The 20,302-nt window shown below is 36.7% G+C and overlaps 2 protein-coding genes across 4 annotated transcripts; one reads left to right on the forward strand and one right to left on the reverse strand.

The window, feature by feature from the left end:
• Window positions 1-436: 436 nt before the first annotated feature.
• On the reverse strand, window positions 437-12,009 carry LOC139975786 (something about silencing protein 10-like). Of its 2 annotated transcripts, none has more exons than XM_071983956.1 (13): window positions 11,849-12,009; window positions 10,279-10,483; window positions 9,544-9,751; window positions 8,375-8,493; window positions 7,539-7,634; window positions 6,657-6,713; window positions 5,548-5,663; window positions 5,021-5,117; window positions 3,963-4,193; window positions 3,307-3,401; window positions 2,443-2,566; window positions 1,647-1,754; window positions 437-982 (listed from the first exon to the last, which is right to left on the reverse strand). In XM_071983956.1, the coding sequence occupies exons 1-13, from the start codon at window positions 11,866-11,868 to the stop codon at window positions 893-895; spliced, it is 1,566 nt and encodes a 521-aa protein (XP_071840057.1). In that variant the 5' UTR covers window positions 11,869-12,009; the 3' UTR covers window positions 437-892. The 2 variants fall into 2 exon arrangements, with proteins under 2 accessions (XP_071840057.1, XP_071840056.1); XM_071983955.1 differs by having other exon boundaries at window positions 3,307-3,404.
• Window positions 12,010-12,096: 87 nt separating this feature from the next.
• Window positions 12,097-20,172, forward strand: LOC139975790 (peroxisome biogenesis factor 10-like). Of its 2 annotated transcripts, none has more exons than XM_071983963.1 (8): window positions 12,097-12,283; window positions 12,990-13,130; window positions 14,055-14,135; window positions 15,106-15,182; window positions 15,783-16,034; window positions 16,940-17,097; window positions 18,050-18,176; window positions 19,131-20,172. In XM_071983963.1, the coding sequence occupies exons 2-8, from the start codon at window positions 13,019-13,021 to the stop codon at window positions 19,203-19,205; spliced, it is 882 nt and encodes a 293-aa protein (XP_071840064.1). In that variant the 5' UTR covers window positions 12,097-12,283; window positions 12,990-13,018; the 3' UTR covers window positions 19,206-20,172. The 2 variants fall into 2 exon arrangements, with proteins under 2 accessions (XP_071840064.1, XP_071840065.1); XM_071983964.1 differs by lacking the exon at window positions 12,097-12,283 and adding an exon at window positions 12,388-12,499.
• Window positions 20,173-20,302: the final 130 nt, after the last annotated feature.

Consider the following 20,302-nt stretch of genomic DNA (forward strand, 5'->3'; position numbering starts at 1 on the left):
TGTCTTGGCTGTGTATCCCTGACCTGATATTCTTCATACAGCCTGCCCTCATTACTGTCAATACTACATCAACTCTACACCAACACCTAACTCCACTTGACTGATGGCTAACTTTATATCAAGTTCTCCTGAGCCAGTGCTACAGTTCAGTGACTAAAAATGGAGGCAATAACAGCAATTAAACCTAACATCTGGAAGGTCTTTATATCAAGTTCTCCTGAGCCAGTGCTACAGTTCAGTGACTAAAAATGGAGGCAATAACAGCAATTAAACCTAACATCTGGAAGGTCTTTATATCAAGTTCTCCTGAGCCAGTGCTACAGTTTAGTGACTAAAAATGGAGGCAATAACAGCAATTAAACCTAACCTAACATCTGGAAGGTCTTTATATCAAGTTCTCCTGAGCCAGTGCTACAGTTCAGTGACTAAAAATGGAGGCAATAACAGCAATTAAACCTAACATTTGGAAGGTCTTTATATCAAGTTCTCCTGAGCCAGTGCTACAGTTCAGTGACTAAAAATGGAGGCAATAACAGCAATTAAACCTAACATCTGGAAGGTGGTGGATTCTATTCTTGTCAGGCCAAAGTAAGGTGGGTTTTTCGTCTTCAACAAATCCACCCTTTTCCCATCTTAAATGGTCTTTTAAAGTTGTAAGAAAAAACCCAAGATGAGCTTAAACTGTAAATTGTAAAAGTCACACCACGTGTAAGTGTTATTTATAAACTTTCGGCTTCTCCCACATACAAATGTGTCTGTTTGGCGTCGTAAGATAATTGCCTTCCGGGCCGATGTTATATTTCACAACACCAGCTCTGATTTCTGTCGGCTTTCCACTGTACCAATATACCTCTTTTATCTCACTGTGCTGTATCTGTTTGTTAATGCTATATTACTTCAATTTCACACTCTTCACAACACCAGCTCTTATACCTGACAGTTCCCCACCATACCGCTTGACCTCTGTTCTGGCTTCTTGGACCTACAGAGAAAATGAAAAAAAAAACAACTTCAGCTTTGCTACAACATGATGCACGGATGAGTCTCAGAGAACTTTGGTTCCTAAAGTCAGCTGATGGGTGAAAAGATGTCTTAAATCTATCCAAGCAAATGTCAGTGGTTGTACTTTTGTTACATTATGTCCAATTAACACATGGAGAGCATATATTAGTTTTGAATATGTACACAGTCTATCAGTGATAGGACAAACCTGAAGAAACTAGCCCATAACAAACTAAACTACCGAGGTATTTAATGACCTCCCATCAACAGAAGATATGACCATTCTATTATGACATCAGACAGAATTGACCAAAACAATTGCACACAATCGTTCCCGACAGTACCACCTTCAAAATATTTTTCCTCCATGGTTCAACTCATTAAACCTTTAGGCATAGGAATAACTCATACAATCAGAGCAAACAAGAGAGTGCATTTGATTAAGTATAGCATTTTTTTTTCATCCTTGATTAACTTTGTGGCCAACATTGCTGATCTTTCCAGTCTTTCAAGTATCTGTTACAAGGTTGGAAAAATGTGACTTTGACATTCTGGTCTCCTCTAATTCAACAATCATCTGCAATGAATTGATTGAAACTTGCTTTCACAAGTTCTGTTGTTTTTTACATGTGATAGTTATATACCTGTCCCTTGCGTCTTATTTTGGCCTTCCTGAATTTATTCCGGTGCTTGACCCTAGGGTTTCTTAACTCCTTCTTCTTTCTGGTGGTCAGACCTTTGTTCTTGGAAATCTGAGAGAAAGTGGAGGGGAAGAAAACATGATCGATTTTATAGGTATAAGGTGTAACTTCTGTCAGCGTGAAATATTCTTAAAGAGATACGATACTGCTAGTGTCAATAGATGAAAAACTGACTTTCACTTTTAATTAAAGTAAAATCTGATGAGAGGAGTAATAAGATTATGAGAGGCAACCGACTACTTCAAGGCAGTGGGATGGTAACCAAGACCTTCGATAACACCACAAATCGCACAATTTGGAAATCAAAAAAGAACAAATTTGTGTATATTCGATTCTATTTTTTTCCCATTTTTTTTTCATTTTGTGACAAACCTTTGCTAGACTTTTATCACTTTCTGACAAAAAGCAGTAAAAGTCATTTTGTTCAGACTACTTCTCCCAAGATGAGTCGATTAACTTTCTGTAGAAATTCTCCTCTGAGAGGATTCGAATAGATGGAATGGTTCACCTGGGTTGGTTATGCTAATGCAAAGTATCAATAGCTAGGCTTAAGAATGCCTTAGACAAGTACTATTCCAGCATTGAACTAGCATCTAAGGTTTCTATCCTATTACTCTGTTTTTATTCCAAGAGTCCTTGATAAGGATTTCTTGTCCTTCCTGAGTCTATTCTTCCAATCAGACCAAAAACCAAGTTTATCCAAACCAAATTTTTCCAAGTCAAATAAATGATATTAAACCTGATATGTAATGGCTCGTTTCCCTTCCTCTTCTGTCTGCTTCTCGTTGAGATCTCCATCTCCTTCTTCCAATCCGTCCATCTCTTCACCATCATCATCACCAGCCTCCTCTGGATGTAACTCCCTGTTCAAGGAGAAGTTAACAAGAGGACGATATCATTCCATAAAAATTATCAAGTACAATTTAAGGTAAATAGTTGTATACTATCATTCACACAAACAGTATCTACCTCGGCATACGTCATTCAGAAATCATCAAAATGCACTTTTAGCTTTCCTCTTTCTTTTGTACAAATATTTTTGACAGTGTATAGTCATTGAGGAAAGCAACAAGGCCAACTTGTTATCATAGTTAGGCTTGCCATGATACATCAAATTGAAAGGACACATCCATGAACTAAAGAACACACTTCCTATGGATATATCCTCCACATAAAAGAACATTTCCTATGGATATATCCTTCACAAAGAAGAAAATTTCCTATGGATATATCATTCACAAACAAGAACACACTTCCTATGGATATATCCTTCACAAACAAGAACACACTTCCTATGGATATATCCTTCACAAACAAGAACATCTCCAATGGATATATCCTTCACAAACAAGAACATTTCCTATGGATATTCCCTGGCAAGGGTGTGGATAATTGGGTGAAAGGACACATTTCAGCTCAATTGCAATCAGGACAATTTAATTTCACTCAGCTGTAGCCAGTACACATGCTGTTAAATGCTTTATGTTATTAATAAATTGTTATGTCAGGATGAAGATATCAAGTTAATGGTGCGGAGTTACTTTCTGTAAATCATGTTGTGTTTTGCCAGCAGTCTATTCAAGAAAAGCAAACTGTACGATACCTTAGCATGGATTTCCTTTCCTGTTGCTGAGCTTCTAGTTTCTTGTAATACTCCAGAGCCTTTTGTTCTTGTTCAGTCAATTCGTCCTCCTCCTCCTCCTGTGTTATGAGATGCGGTACAATTTATTAGGCTCTCTGGGTGTTTTATATTGGTTTATATGAATTATTGTTATACTTTGAGAGGAAAATAGCATGTTAGACGGTCTCACACTGGGCAGCAATGCTTCATGTTGTCATACTACCGGTCTCTTCATATAACCTTTGCCCCTTTAGCCCATTGCCATGCAGTTGTCTATTAAAACCTAAATCTAGATGCATGTATGGGGATTCACATGCTATCTGGCAAGTGTTGTGTTGACACACACTCTTGAATTTATTATGTGAGGTTGGAAGGAGAATAATGATCGATTTCTAACATGAATGTATGAAGTAACACCATTCCCCTGAACCATTTCCCTGACAGACAAAGGAGGTGCAGAAATACACACATGAACCCCACCCCCCCCCCACTCCCTGTTTTGTGTGTTCAAGACACTGACACCTATCACACCTCTAAATAGCATCTTCAGAACAGATTATCACTAATATGTTGTACATGGGTTTACACCAGCAAACCAAGACAGAATTCACCCATAGTGGATGAATGATTTATCTTACCTCTCCATTAGTTTTAGTAACATTTATCTCATCTTCATCCAACATAGCTGACAGTTTCTTCTTATTCTTCCTCTTCTTCTTCTTGACCTCCTTCCTCGCTGCCGGTCTCGTCTCCTCTGCTGATGATGATGACGGTGACATCTCCTCGCCCAGGTCGACATCTTTCTCTGATAACAGATGCTCCATCTCTTCCTTCATCTGTTCATCAGCCGGTTTCAACTCATTTATCAACTGGATAAAGAAAACCAGAACCTTACTCTTCAATACAGACTGCTAAACATTGAAATGTTTTTTGAGACAAACTCCTATAAGCTGGCTGTGTCAGCAACAGTATTTTAAAGTACATTGCTAAGAGATTCTTCACTTAAGCTCATTTTAAAGTACCTGACTGTGAGCCAACATGTCCAGTGTAATTTTTGGCTGCTTGTTTCGGTAACGTTGCTCGTTTCCATGTTCCTGTTAATCTTTGCAGAACTAGAGTTCTACTGTTATTAGTTACTTTACCACATGATTCAGAGCAAAGATGATGGTTAGGCCAGACAGGAAATAAAGAGAAACCAATCGTAACTCTTCGCAATAGACACGACCGAGTGAATACCATGAGTAATATATCTTTCAGCAAAAGTTGTGCGAAGACTGAAGTAAGGTATGTTATCTATGGTCCAGAACCAGCAGTTCGAGGCTTAATGAATAAGTAAGGATTATCACTGTACTAGGAAATCTAAAGAAATGGTACGAGTTGCTATGGTAACTGTTATGTGGAATACAACATTTCTTCCTAATTATGGTTACATTATTGCCTATGTGCAGTTATCTATTTTCCATAATAATAAAAATATTAATAATTATAATGATGATGATCATAAAAATAATGAAAATAATAATAATAATATCATAATCATAATGATCATAATAATAATGATAACAATATTTTCTATATTCCATTAACAGTTTATAACAATTTTGCCACAACTTCATGCAAGCTTTCCAGAAAGTATGACATCAGGAATATATTTCTGCTTAATGCCCGATTTCTAAATCTTGTTAAAGGCACAAACCTTTCTGTAGGATAGGATCCTTCCAATCACTGGGTGGTTTTTGACTGAAATATGTTTAGCTTTCATTACCATATACAAGTTAATGTTCAGGCAGTAGCTGTAAGAAGAATTAAAAACAAAAGAACAATAGTCATATCTAATGCATATAAAGGACATACATTGTGGTAATTTGAGACAATCAGTTATGTTAGTGGTGACATTATACAAAGTTTTGAAGAGATGGTTGTAACATGAACATAGTATTGATTCCAATGTTCCAAAAATATTTTTAAAATGGACAAACTACATGAAAAATTATACACAATTCATGTATGACATTTTAGTACTTTTACTGGTCTACAAAAGAGTAAAAAATGTGTGCTCACTTTACTAACTCCTCTCACAAAACAAGAAAGACCTAAATGAAAGAAATCAGTGTTGTTTGTTACATCAAAGGAAGGTTCTGTAAAATGCAGGAAGACAATGCCATTGCTGAAAATCAATTATTGAACTATTTAAAACCTTACAACAGATTCCATTTGACTCACTTGAGATAAAGATGGTACTTGGTTTGAAGGTAGGTGACACCTAGAGTGCCTGGTGGTATTTTCCCAGACTTCACTTGGTCTATTAGGGGTTGTAGTTCATCTTTCAATTCCAGAAGCTGTGAAGGATCAAAAGGTTACTATGCTGGGCATGATTCTTGTGTTAAACAGAGGTTCTCTTCCAAGCTGGAAGTCATTACTTGGTGGTTACAATGTCTACTGAAGTGAACATTTTTACCTCAATTCTCAGAATGGTGCAATTTCATTGTTTTGGTTTTTTTTATCATTGCTTAGAAAGGTGTTATCAGGTATATTTGAATGGAATTATATTACTTTAAGGAAAGGTAGTGGCAGACAGTAAATAGTAATTCCTCCTACTTGCCCCTCCCCCACCCCCACCCCCAATTTTGTTTTTATAAGTTCACAAAGCAAAACTGTAAATTTGGATAATGATACCAAAGTTACCATTCATGCCTCAAAGGTAAATCTCAAAATTATCAAACCTAAAAATTGCTTGTAGCAAATCCCAAGTTACAGAGAATCTATGAACATCACTTCTCCCTAATGAGCAATACTTCATCACTTCTCCCTAATGAGCCATACTTGTGCGACTTGTACCATCTTGGGATCCTCTCTACCACTGGCAAGATATTTGGACCATATAACCGTTCAACATTCATCATGTGATCCCCTCAAAAGTTCTTAGTTAAATGGTTGATTCTCTAGTGGTATATGTATTTTTAATTTTCTTTAGCAATGATTACGTGATTAGCAATGATTAGAGAGCATGTGGCCAATTGGCTAAGGCATCGGACTCATGATCCAAGGATTGCTGGTTCGATTCCTGCCTACTTCATTACGTTGTGTCCTTGGGCAAGATGCTTTATCTCACTTGCCTCTCTCCACCCAGGGGTTCAATGGGTACCTGTGAGGTAACTTGTCATTGGGTGCAGTATATAACTGCTGCCGACTGCAGGGATTGTCTCTGGGACAGGTTATCATTGACCAGGGGAAATATGACGTCTGTAAAGCGCTTTGAGACCTATCGCTGGTATAAAGCGCTATACAAAAAGCAAATATTAAAGCAAATATTATATTATTATTATTATTACCTTTGCTTTACAATCCTCCACAAGTTCCATCATTTCAGGTGATTCCTTTTTAAGAATCTGTTTCACAAAAAGACAAATTAAAATAAACTGATAAGTTATTACAGTTAGTTAATTGCTTAATAAATTAATAGAAATCAAACAACACAGAATCAAAACAAATCTTTAGCACAAAACAATCTAAGTGAGGTCAAAATTGAACTAAAATTACCTTTCTAAAGCAGCTGGTTGAGTTTGGTAGCTAACTTCAAGCATTCTAACCAGTATTGCTCAAAGCAAGATTGCAACTTTTCAAACAATAATGTTAATTAGCAATTCATTAATGACACTTAGTTGTTCCAATTTGTTTTTTATTACATCAGTATGTATCCAAGAAAAATGTTGTCAACTTCCTATCCTCAAGGTTCTATTAATCACAAAATTGAGAAACACGAACATAGCCAGATATATTTCTCATGCTGTGAAGGAGTATTAAAATGCCTTTAAGTGGACACACACCCAATCATCTTGTTAAGCTTATGCAACAGAGATCTTTGTGAAGATCTCACACAAACAGTTAAAAAAAATCTTGCTTGGTCTGGAAGGTATCCTAGTTTAAAAACTATGTTTGAGAGCTGTAATTTTTTCCAATCTGCACAGAGTGCCACTAGGATTTGAAACCTTTTACTTTGTTTTTTTTCTGTTAGCATTTTGAAGGCAGAATTTGAACAGTGTTGACAATTCAACCAATGCCATCAATATTGCAATCAATATGTTAAAATCCCCATTTGAAATCCCCATCTCCATTACAGAAAAACAATTTAATAAGTGCAATAAATGAAGGAAAACAAGAGTGATTTGAGGGCCAAAACTGATGACTTTCAAACACAATCTAATGAATCTCACCTGAAGTTTCTCCTTCTTGGTGAGTTTACTCAAGTCTTTCTTGACTTTAGCTTCTTCATCCTTTAGCTCCGTCTCCTCTTTCTCAGTCTCAACAGTCTTAAAAATTTGAAAATATGAAAATTTGATGAAGTGGTTAATGTGAAAAAATAGAACTGTGTTCAGACAATTACAGATAAAAGTTAAAGGTACAGCCATAGACACTCAGTCCTATTTGCACATGCTTATGTCATGTAAAAGAGCACTGTTAACAAATGCTGCATATAACATACACAATTACTGCTTCTTGTGCAAATATATACACCATTGCATTGAAGGTACAGTACATCACAGAACTTGGAAATTTAACCTTGCGTGGAAAAGAGAACACATTGTCCGTTGAAATTATGGAGTAAAATAAAGAATAAACTCAGTATATATAGTGATTATCTCATTGTATGTATAGTGTTCTCTATGCATACTGTTAACACATGCACATGTAAAATGTAAAAGGAAATATGGTTGAATGAACTACTCTGTTGACCAGTTGAATGAACAAATCTGGTAATTCTTGAAACCTTCATCAGGACACAAAACTGAAGGACACATGTCTTTACCCCTTATCTACTGCCCCTCCCCCCCCCCTTCCAAAAAAGATGATAATTTGCATCCATTGGCCTAATGAATGTTCATTTGAATAAGTATTGCCTAAAGCATGTGGTTACTAAGGTGACAAGACAAACACATGCTTTGTGTGTATAGGTGTGCGAGTTGTGTCATCCACATGAGCCAATATGCATGTATTATGAACTTTCAAAACATCTCCCTGTATAAAAAAGTATATCTTTTTCTGTTATTACCTCAGCTATATCTATAGCAAAGTCTCCCTCATCAAGAGCCTCTGCCATCCTCCTCTGGATCATCCTGGCTTCCTCTTCCTCGGCTGCTTGTTCTTCCTCCTCATCCTCCTGGAGATTATCTGATCAAGAAAAGAAGACAAAACTGTGCTATGACAATGATATATATTGAATGAGCATAAGGTTAAATATATTATAATTAGTAAAAATGATATTATAACTGCAAGCATTTCCACATACTGTACAACGTGAGTGTACATTATACAGTTCCACAAGCCACAGCTCTAGAAGATGTGCTGTTATAACCAGTGTCTCCATTCACCAGTGTTTTGCTTCACTACTGTACATGCAGAACTTCCTAGAGACAATGGGTGTTTCAATTAAAGGATTAGTTTAGGTGTCACAAATGTTTATCTTATATGAAAGAGGACAATACAAGAAACCCAATAGTGAAGAAATTATTCAAATATTTTTTCCGTTAAGGAGATATTCAAGTTTGAAGTTCTATCTGATTGTGTAGAAACTGCTGAAATCAGACTAGCTGTGACGTCATATCCTCACATTCCTGAAAAGTCTTTGTTATTTTATTAAAATATTTTGTAAGATTTAATGACTTACAACCAAAAGATACGTCAGGAGATCTCATATGTGTCAAGGGAAGTTTTTGAGATTTAACATCTGAAGAATGTTTGATTATATTTTTTAGCTTTGTGAAAAGAAATGTAATTATTTTTTAATGAAATATATTGACACATGCTAAGGAAGTGAGGATGTGACATCGCACCCTCACAGTTAGTCTTTATACACCAGTCATTTGCAAACAAATTTTGAAATCTTCAAAGTGTGATATCTCCTTAACAGAGAATGCTATCATGGTAGTTTCTTCACTATTCTGTTTGTCTTTTTAAGCTCTTTCATAAAAGATAGACATGTCAGACACCTGAACCAATCCTTTAAGTCAATATGCCCAAGTGTCACTTATCAGGAGCTGTTAAGTAAATCTCACTGTAGCTATTGGAAAGCTTCTTTCAGATTTCAACACGGATCTTACTGTAGTTTTCTGTGATCTGACACCGTATCACATGAGCTAATGGATACAGTAGTTTCCTATCAATGATAATCCAATGAGCAAAAAAAAATTTAATAAATAATAACTTTGAGATTTTCCTCACCAAGAATATTATCCCCAACAAAATCGGCTCCGTGAAAGAGTCTTCTTTTCTTGCCCCAGGCTTTATCATCTGTTGTGTCATCTTCATCCTCTCCATCTTCTTCAAGGTCACTGCCCATCTCATCAATGTGATGATGCTTTTGAAACTCTTTAGTCTTTTTCTCCAGTTCCTCCTCAGAATCTTCTTCATCCCATCCTAGTACTTCCTCCTGCAATAACACATGAAACGGTTAACATGAAATCAATTTTAATTTTACAGTAACATAAAATCACTTTCTTTTTACAGCAAACTTTAAAGAGTTTTATCAGATATAGGGTAGTTCTACTCCTGTCAATCATGCTGTTCTCAGCAGCAACACTGAAAAAAAACCATTTTCAACAAAATGGTGGAATTATGCCATCATCTTTACAGTAAACCAGGTATCATACCATTCATCACATATATGTCTGCTTTTCCTCTTATTTCAGAAATAGCCTTCTCATTTACAACACTGAAAAAAAAAAATTATTATAAACTATACAGCACATCTAACTTCTTTTACAAATATATCTTTAGAAATATGCATAATTTAAAGGGACTGCACTATAGAAAAAGATTGACTATTGGAACGACTCAATGAGCAAGAAAATGACTACAGTCCAAAGAGATAATGTAGATAGTCCTGTCTCAAGTGATTTAGTTACCAAATCTTTTTTTTAGGAACCATGCTAGTCTCTGTTAAACAGAAAGACAAACCTCGTTATCAGATCTGTCTGCCTTTTGTTGTATAGTTTGGTCCTGGTTTATCAGTATCTTGTCCCGATCATTATGAAACTCGTCGACTTCATCGTAAAAATACTCCTTCGATGACGGATCTGGATCCTTGACATTACGGTAGGATCGTGGATCGTCACTGTCGTAATCCGACTCATTCTTCTGCCACTGTCTTCGCCCTGCTCTCCTGTAGTAATCGGAAAAGTTTGTTAATTATCTATTTTACTACACAACAATTGAGTGGGAAGTAAAAAGGGACATTCCAAGTCAAGCAGAACAGTAGTTCCTATGAGCTTTTTAAAAGTTTATAAAACCACAGAGTTCACACACTACCAATAGAGAACTATATGTACATAATTGTTGCGAAAAGTTAGTGTGATCACCAGACACATTTGTCACATGCAAATCATAAATCAGGGTATAATTGGATTGTTGACCCTAATAGTCGAAGTCAAAAGGTCAAGTTTAAACGATCCAAAATCCGGCCATTTAATCGTTTAGATCATTAAACGTAAATTAGCACAGCAACAGTACTGTATAATACACATGCCATCCTATCCCTTTTTCAAAGTGTACCAAAGCACATGTTTTGAAACCTCCAACAGGTGCTGTGCTGTATTCTGTATACCTTCCCCATCCCCCGCCCCCCCCCCCCCCAATTCGTATAGACTTCCAGATGATTGTGTGTAAATGTACCCATTCCGTGCTCATGATTGGTTGATTAGGCTTAAACCATTTTTGAAGGTGAAAACGCAAGAAACATACTGTGTGTCCCTTCGTTGACCTTTTGCTCGGTACCGTACTTGTAAGCAACAGATGCAAGCGATAAAGATTGTGCAGCAAGAATGTTTAGTTTGAGACCGCGGGGAGTAGTAAGGTATACACGATTAACATTAGCAGCGGGAATATCGGTATCCCTGAGTTTGCGTGAACTGTCTGGGTCGGTATTTTAATAAGGTATTATTTTTACAAAGTGTACGAGGTTGTTTTGGATATATATACCTGGTATTTTCGGTATATTTGTTGATGACAAATTTCGGTATGGTTACTGCATATATATGAAATTACCGGTTTACCGGTAATATTGGTATTACGATGCACCCTAAGACATTGTTAATAAAATCCCTAAGTGCGTCAATTACAACCCACCATGCTACTGTACATGATGTGATTTTCAAAAACAAAAGGAAACAGAAATGTTGTCACGTTCATTTCAAATGACGAGTTCAGTCATTCTTAAGTGACTTAAATTTCACTCCTTGATGCTTCACATTCAACTTCGCTTGGGAAAGACTTGTAGTACAAATAGTACTGTAAACTGTATGTAGCCTAAGCCTACTGCATATATAACCTAACTTATGTCCTTGTCTACGTAGGTTAGAAGTATACTACTAGTACTACTGATTATAGGTCTAGTAGTAGTACTAATACTACTATGTTACTGTTAGTAGTACTGGAAAGATTAGTTCGTGAAACCAGTGCATATGATCTAAAGCTACACAAAATAGAAAACGAGATTACAAGACAAATTGATTGGAAAATAAGCCCACACCTTTGTTTTCGCTGCGACATATCACAAGCTACTGCATCACCCAATAACAGGAATGTCACTCTACAAAATTCAGTTTCACACAACCAAGAATGTAAAACTGCTGTTCGTATTTTTCGACAGCGTGAACGAACTACTGTACTTGTAATGGGTAACTTTCGAGTTTCACGTGTTCACTGTTAATTGCGTAACATGTACTGTACAGTTAAAGCCTCGGCGTACGCGTAAATGTAGGTCAAACCTAGGCCAACGTAAGGTCAAGTAGTAATAAGTAATAATATCAAAGATAATCCACCTTCGGATTGGTAATATATTTGCAATTATACAGTGGCGAAGCAGAATATGCCTGTGCAGACCTAGAAATTGAAAGATATAGAATTAGAAAGCTAGCTCAGTTACCATCCAGGCTCCAGCAGCAGAAGTAGCTTTGCCACTGAGGTAACGTAATTACCATTATTATTACAGTATACTATTATAATACTAGCATCAACCGTTTAGCGGCTGTACAGTAACACGTACAGAATCGTCAATATCATCAAGCTTGCCTAATCTGTTTATATTATACTACTACTTGTACTACAGGTAGCCTAGGCTTTAGCTTTAGCCCAGTCCAAACGTTACTAATATAATCTTAGCAGTACCAATAACTAGCAGGTTGGCTACAATAGCAATTAGTTATCATTTCAACTAGCCTGGCACCAGCTGCATGATCATTAACGTTGGGCCCAATTAAACTGCTACTGCTTTTTGTATTGGGACCCATCTGGAGGAAAGGGAGGGGACATGCAGAATATTGCTGGAAGTATTTTCTAAAAATAATCCTCATGTCAGGAGGAGGATTTTTTTGTGGGGGAGGGGAGTTCTTTCTTGGAGCTAGTGTGTGTGTGTGGAGGGGGGGGGGGTGGTGGTGGTGGGGAGGGTGAGGCAGAGAGAATGACAAATATTGGGGGCCTAGGTTTTTGCCTCGTCATTTGTCCAGCTGCTGGGCACATAACACAAATTTGACTCATTCCCTTGCCGCCCACAAAAATGCACCCATGCTGAAAGCCAGCTAATCTAAGTTTATTCTAGAGATAAATGCAAATATATTTTAAGTTGCCACAAACTGATTTCTACTGACAACCTTAACAAATTTTCTCCATAGTATTAAACCAGATTATCCAGAGGGAGATCATGCACTTTGATTCAGCAGGCCAAGCAGAAATCCTGCGGTCCAGTCAGAAGGACCAGTTTTACATATCACAACTGCGGAGCAAACTAGCCGATGTCTTTCAGTCTTGGGCTGGTAATGCCAGAATACACTATCTGTATATGTTATAATTTTACTGCAATTCATTTATATGGACATACTATTCAACAGACAACACATACAGGGAAATTTAAGTGTTGAAAAAAAAGAGGCAACATACAGTATATCCAAAAATTCATCTTTAAAGGCATTGAAGACTGGCCCCAAACCGAGTGCCGTGCTCTGATAAAGTTAACTTTCCGTTGCTTGCAAGTGAAGTTTTCTGCTAGTCGCTACAAAATGCAGACAGTTATGAAACGTGATACCTTGTTATCTTTAGCTGGACCTGAGATGTCCATCGCTGTATCGTTTGTACACTGTGCTGTGTGTATTGACCGCAGCTGCATGTACTGACAGTACACTAGTGTCTAATTACCGAAGGTAGCAAGCTGTGTGCATATATTCTGGGATCGATGGTGGTGTCTAACACTTCTGTTACACCTCATTCGAAACTAGGTCAGATTACTGGCATTAGACGTTTCTTATTGCGCGAGTCTTCACACCCTTTGAAAAAGAGTTATGAATTCAATGACTTTTCTTGACACGCATTAATAGTGACAGTATTCAACTGTTTTAGTATTTCTTGTTCAGCAAGAGATGTAACCCTTGAAAAAACAGTCAAATGAAATGTGAACAGTCTATGTTAGGAAGATAATAATTTAATCATGTTGTCGTCACACATCTTAATATTCTGAACATCAAAACTTTAAAATTGATTTTAGGTTGCTGATGCCAAACTGGGTATGTGTTCTCCATAGAGGTCTTTCAAAGAAATTAATACAATTCAAAGAATATTTTACTCTTAATAATGTACTTTCCCCATCAGTGTTATTTACTTATTTTACTTTAAAAAATTGTGGGAATAGGAATTAGGTCTTGTGTAAATCCTTTTTTAATAATATGATTTTTCTGTCAAACCAGGTGCCAGAGCTTGGATCAAGTGGCGAGCAGAACTGGACTTGGTGACGGATTGCCTGTACTTTGGTCTCACGACTTTATCTGGCAAGTTCTAACACATCCTGTTGACATCAAATGTATTGTAATTGAGCAATTCAACCGGTAACAGCTAAATGCTTAGCGTAATTTTTAAATCTTATTCAGACATTAAATTGTAGGATAGTACTGTAACCCCTCATGGAAAAGAGTTGATTGGTGGTTTGTACTAGCAGTTGTCTCTAATGTCTTGCGTACATCAACAGTCTGTGTAGTGTTTATTATCTACACTAGTGGTTGTCTGGAATGGCATTAACATGTACCAAAGTAATGTAAGCTGTCATAATATCTACTGTGCTTAAGTTGCAGCTTGTGTTCATTTAAGATGAAACTTAGTCAAATGCTATTGTGGTGCTGTGCTTAAGTTACAGCTTGTGTTCATTTAAGATGAAACTTAGTCAAATGTTACTGTGGTGCTGTGCTTAAGTTACAGCTTGTGTTCATTTAAGATGAATCTTAGTCAATTGTTACTGTGGTGCTGTGCTTAAGTTACAGCTTGTGTTCATTTAAGATGAAAGTTAGTCAAATGTTACTGTGGTGCTGTAGTTACATCCTGCCTGCAGTTTTGAACAAACTGACTAGGCCCATTTGGGAATCTGGACATAGCTTATGTTTACTGTAATAAAATGCTTGGACCTACAAGTTGGGTGTAAGGTATGATCACCAAACTTTTCTATGGGTGGGGGTGGGGTGGGGGGGAATGGGGGGCAGAGATAACCTTCAAACAATGGGTCAAACAATTTTTATACTAATATATAAGTTTTGCTGTATGCTAATACTGTAGGATTACATGTCACAACGTAAATATTGAGGGGTCTTAAATTGGAATTATTCACAAAAGGAAAGGCCACAGTTAGGTGAATACCACTTTTTGTTGCAAAACTATGTTCCTTTGGTGAGCAACATGGTTACTAAGTTACTATCGTATCTAATGGTTTCTCAGTAACAGTGAATTCTCTTGATCTTTGATCGATGTTAGGTCTGCAAACTCTCGGTGAAGAATATGTGAACATTTTACAAGTCGATCACACACAACGTGCTGTGCCGTCGCTTCAGGTGAGTAATAATTAACCCACAAACAAGTAATCTGCTGAGTTACTGCCAGCTAAAGTGAATTGAGGTTGAGAAGTTTTATATCTTGGAGAAGGTGTATAGAGACCCGGGAGGTTCCAAGAATGACATGTTATAGAGTACACCGGAGACGGTCTTTAGTGGTCAACAGCCAGAGTGTGTCCCAGTACTTTATTTTCATTACATCATTAAACACAATACATTGGTATGCATGGCCTTTCCATAAGGTATGTAGGTATGCACGGCCGTTAATAATACGTAGGGTGGTGTGCACACGATCTACATATTGCAAACAAACTTCTTTAATTTGCACATGCCACTAAACTCTTAATATATAACAAGATGGAACATGGTTTGGGGTGAGGTGGGGCAGGTCAGGGGTTTGAGGGAAGGGTAACAGTAGAGGCAAATGTAAGAGCAATCAAATGCATCACATTTTCTATCCGAAAAAGAAGGGAGTCTTCTCTTCCTTTGCTCTAAAGCTTCAAAACTGTGGAACAATATTTCCAAATGACATATCATGAATTCATCAATTTTAACATGTTTGTTACAGAGGAGGATATCTTTTTCTTAAATTGTTTCCAGAGAAGGACCTTCTTAGTATTCACTCATGTGGTCTTTCCATATCTGCTGGATAAATTCCTGTCTCGACTGAGCTACAGGCTGGGAGCGAATCTATCAGTTCCAGTTTTACCTCCGGACTGGAGGGAAAGACTCAAGACAACCCTGCCTCTCGTTCGACATCTCCTTCTCCTCGCACACAGAACCCACATGGCTTTCTTTTATCTGAGCGGGGTCTTCTACCACATAGCAAAACGATCATCAGCAGTTCAGTATGTAAGCAGTCGATTCAAATTCAACGGATGAAAACGAAAATACTTTTTTAATAAGGAAAGCTGCTTGCATTTCTCCACTGAAATTTGTACAATCCTGGACTACTTAAATAAGATGGTTTTTAGACTCTCAAATGAGTCAATCATTTAATGAGTCTGACTAAGGATGTGCTTTCATAATGTCAGTTCATCTGACATTGTGGTATGATTGAAAATGTGAAGAAGCAGAAATTAGAGGTTCATTCGGACGTGAACTTTGGTGGTTCTTCCAAATCTGCTAGGAATTAAGTTTTGTTTGTGGATTTTGTCATTTCTGATTAGACAAATTTCTGTTCAGACAACCAAAATATGCTGTAGGGTGGTGGGGGTGTGGGTTGTCCGGTGAATGACTTGTTGCTGACATCATATTCAAAGTTGCATTAAAACTATAACAGGGCCTACCACCAAATAGGTAACATGATAAGTTGCTGCCACCCCTAAAACTTGTGTTGTATTCACCAACCTACACATGTCTCCTATAGTGTACACACTATAGTGACGTACTAATCATTAACATGTTGCTAAATGTTTTTGTAAATGTAAGACCCAGGCTGAATTGATTAAATGGGAACTTTTCTTGTTTGAAAGGAATGAAAGAATGTCTGCTGAATTTAACCAACCTCTTTACTGAACCTCCAAAGCACCATTATTTGCTATAAGAATCATTTCCATTGGTTAATTATATACATGTAAACATTATAGATCAGTTTGGTGTCATTAGGTTAACAGCAATATATTGTTTCCTTTTTCTGTGTCCTCAGTTTCCTGTTTCCACAAGTTGTCTTTTGCCAGCTAAAATTAACCGATATTGTATCACTGTTGAAATGATTTTTGATAATTATTTCAAGTCTATTTATATCTTTTTGACAGCTCATGGTTAGGAGGGGCCTCTCAAGTGGGTCTCTCAATCCAAGCTTTCGTCTCTTAGGTATTATATCTCTCATTCAGCTCGCTTTAAGCGTTTCATGGCAACTTTATCAGTGGAAGAAAGTCAATGGGGAGAATGAAGACAGGCCAGTCAGTGAAAGGTGAGTTCAATTGTTGAGGTAAAAAAATTTGGTAAATATTTTGAAACCATTTGGAAACAAAAGCTTCATAAACAGCGAGTTTATTTAGCTCAACAATAGTCAATTTTCATTTTGCAGAAGGAAATGAAAGTCCGAATTTGGAAATACTGTAGTGTTTGGATTTGATTTTACTTGTGATTGTTATTATGTATACGGAAAAGTGTCCCAGGTGATGAAATTATGAAAATTTATTTGAAGTATTAACTGCTCTAAAATAAGCATTCATTTGGTAGTAAGATATAGAAGAAGTCTGTCGTAGATGGACAATTTGGAATGCTGCTTTTTGTTGTAATTTTTGGTTGGTACCCAATTGGTCATCATTGGCCAAAACTGCGAGCAACTTGTCAACCAAGCACAAGAAGCTGGGCTTTTAGTGTCAACACTGCTTGCCCCGGTTGGTATAGGGTCAAGGTTCAAGACTTGAACAAGAAGAATGTTGCTTTGATAGGTTTAAAATTACATCTTTGTAAATGTGGTGAGCTGGGGCTTCACAGACTTGGTTAACATGGAATGTCGTTTTGAACAAGCTTGTTGATAATTCCTTTGGTTGTTAGATTTTTAATTTATTCATGACAGCTCTGAAACTCCTTTATATTCCGAGGTAGTAGTCAGACCTCAAAAAAGTCACAAACTTTACTGTTCGTGTGGGGAAGTTAAAGGAGTAGTACCTGGGACATAGTTATTGTGCTACCATTCATGCACAATCGATAAGCTGCATCAAAAGTTGGTAAATTAGATGATTTGGTTATGAAGCACTTGTTGATGGTAAAGTGTGAGTAAGATGTCTGTCGAAGTTGAATCATAAAGACCGTTCTTGATTGACCGTTCTATATTTTGGTCCACTACTGACCACCTTTCAATTGTGACTAATAAAACGTGACGGTTGATTATTCCTTGTTTTTTATCCGTGCAGTTTGGACGAGTCAGTCGATGCTTCGTTACGATGTTCACTCTGTTTGAGCAAGAGAAGAGATACGACTGCTACCCCTTGCGGCCATCTCTTCTGCTGGTATTGCGTTATGGAATGGTGTGCTACAAAAGTAAGTCGAAAGGGTCGTCAATGAAGACCACCTTATTTGGGAAGAGTGCAAAGGTTAGAATAGGATTTTAATTAGTGACCATAGTAAACTAAAACATACCGAGGTAGTCCTTAGTAAATGGCTACTATTTAAATAGATATCCCATGGTCCGATAATATATCTATGTGAAACTTACTGAAGTTAACCTATTTAATCAGTAGGAGTGTTTCATTGGAAACAATTGAATTTTATCCCAAGTATCACGGTTCTAGTTTTTCAGGACTGGGGCTTAATAAGAACTTGAGAAGAGGTAAGAAATATTTGCCTTGGAAACGGATTCAGACCAGAGATCTCAGGAATAAAAATTGTTGTGTTAATTTGACATCACTGGTTTGAATCATGCTCTGACTCAAAATGTCTTTATTCTTGTCAATATGTGTAAAAATTGTTCGAGAAACGGCTGACTCGCTCATTTGTTAGAGCAGAGAACTTCTTAATTTGATATCACTAATTCGAATCATATTCTATCCCAAAATGTCTTTATTTTTGTCAATATGTGTACAACTCACCAGGCAGGGTACCCTTGACGATAGACTAGAGTCAGAGATGACATTTTCAGTTACCTGGTCTTATTCTGGACTGTTCAGTATAAGACCAGCAAATGACGACAAATTGACACAAAATACAACTGTAGATTATTATCGTGGTTTAATTATGCTCATTGCTGTTGGAGTGTTTACCTACATGGGACAACAATTTCACAGTGTTCATTAAAAGTTATCTGCACTACTGGGATACAAAGGGCTCTTCTGGTGGGTATCAATTGAATTGGTGATGAGGTAGAACACCATCTCTGAAGTTAAATATTTAGGGGGAAAAATATAAGTGAGAATAATTGAAACTATTTTGATGAAGTTCTTAGGGAGATACTTTTGGAGTCCATGTTTTAACAAGTCATCCTTGCATTCTTTTCAGCCCGAATGTCCTTTGTGCCGTGAACCTGTTCAGCCGTCCAGACTAATATTCCTACAGAACTACGGAGCACCTTGAAGGTTCTTTCAGCAATCTTAGATGATGTAGCAACCTTGGACATTCACTGAGGAAAGGACGCATTCCCTACGATGTATATATAAAACAGTGCATCAAAGCCGGTGAAGATTAAAAGTGATCCATATGGACTTGTAAAACATTCCAGTCATACGAATCACTGAATAAGATGTGCAGATCTACGGCAGGGCAGCCTAAAATTCCTACAACGTTATTGTCATTTCTAGATGTCTTCCACGCTCTGTCCATCTTTATTACAAGAAGAAATAAGTATTTTCTCATATGTCAAATTAATTTGTGAGTCAATAGTTCACCCATAGCAAAGTCATTGTCTACTCATTAGATATTCATTACAACCAACCCATGTCACCTCTCTACACTCTCATCTTTCCCCTCAAGCATATGATTTGAAATGCAATACATTCAGATCAATGGAGTAGTAGAAAAGCAAGACAGCAAAATTTTAATTTATTATTAGTTTTTTTAATTTATTCAATTCCAACTGGGATTTCCTACTGCAGTTACACTAGCAACAGTTGACTTCTCATTTGAACATCATTTTATAACATTCAAACAGAGAGATTGTTATGAAAAAATCAATAGAGTTCAAGAAAAAATACAATTTCTGTGAAATTAATATATTATGGTAAATTTGATTTCTGACATTGCTTGGTCGGTTTATTCTGAACATATCCATGGGTTAAATTGAATATCAACAATGATAAAGAATTTTACAAATAAAAAAATTAATATATAAAATACAGTACCTTTTGTTTTTATTCCACTTTATTTTGTTTCATGGACAAGCATTTGGTAATTTGTATAATCTAAAAAAAGTATCGTTTTATTATAATTTAAAGAATTAATTTAATTTATGTTCTGACGATTCAAGGTGTGTCTCTGGCTTTTTAATGATATGATTTCAGTAATGTGACAAATCTATAAAAAAATGAATTTAAAATAAATGAAAGTTGAAATTATAGCTTCCAAAAAATTAATTATAATTGAAAGAATGAGGTAATGCAGTATAAGATTCTTGCACACATGCAACGAATCTTCCATTAATAACCTACACATTTACAAGTCTCTTAAATCCTTTA

This window comes from Apostichopus japonicus, chromosome 11 (assembly GCF_037975245.1).
Source record: "Apostichopus japonicus isolate 1M-3 chromosome 11, ASM3797524v1, whole genome shotgun sequence".
Lineage (NCBI taxonomy): Eukaryota > Metazoa > Echinodermata > Holothuroidea > Aspidochirotida > Stichopodidae > Apostichopus > Apostichopus japonicus.

Excerpts from the sequence above, each read along its gene's own strand:
- LOC139975786 (XM_071983955.1), bottom strand. The coding sequence starts at position 11,868 with ATGTCGCAGCGAAAACAAAG. Across the intron at positions 9,752-10,278 it reads CAGACAGATCTGATAACGAG|GAGGAAGTACTAGGATGGGA; the intron begins GTTTGTCTTTCT and ends GTGTTATTGCAG. Across the intron at positions 6,714-7,538 it reads CCAAGAAGGAGAAACTTCAG|ATTCTTAAAAAGGAATCACC; the intron begins GTGAGATTCATT and ends TTTGTGAAACAG.
- LOC139975790 (XM_071983963.1), top strand. The coding sequence starts at position 13,019 with ATGCACTTTGATTCAGCAGGCCAAGCAGAAATCCTGCGGTCCAGTCAG. Across the intron at positions 13,131-14,054 it reads TGTCTTTCAGTCTTGGGCTG|GTGCCAGAGCTTGGATCAAG; the intron begins GTAATGCCAGAA and ends CTGTCAAACCAG. Across the intron at positions 15,183-15,782 it reads GTGCTGTGCCGTCGCTTCAG|AGAAGGACCTTCTTAGTATT; the intron begins GTGAGTAATAAT and ends AATTGTTTCCAG.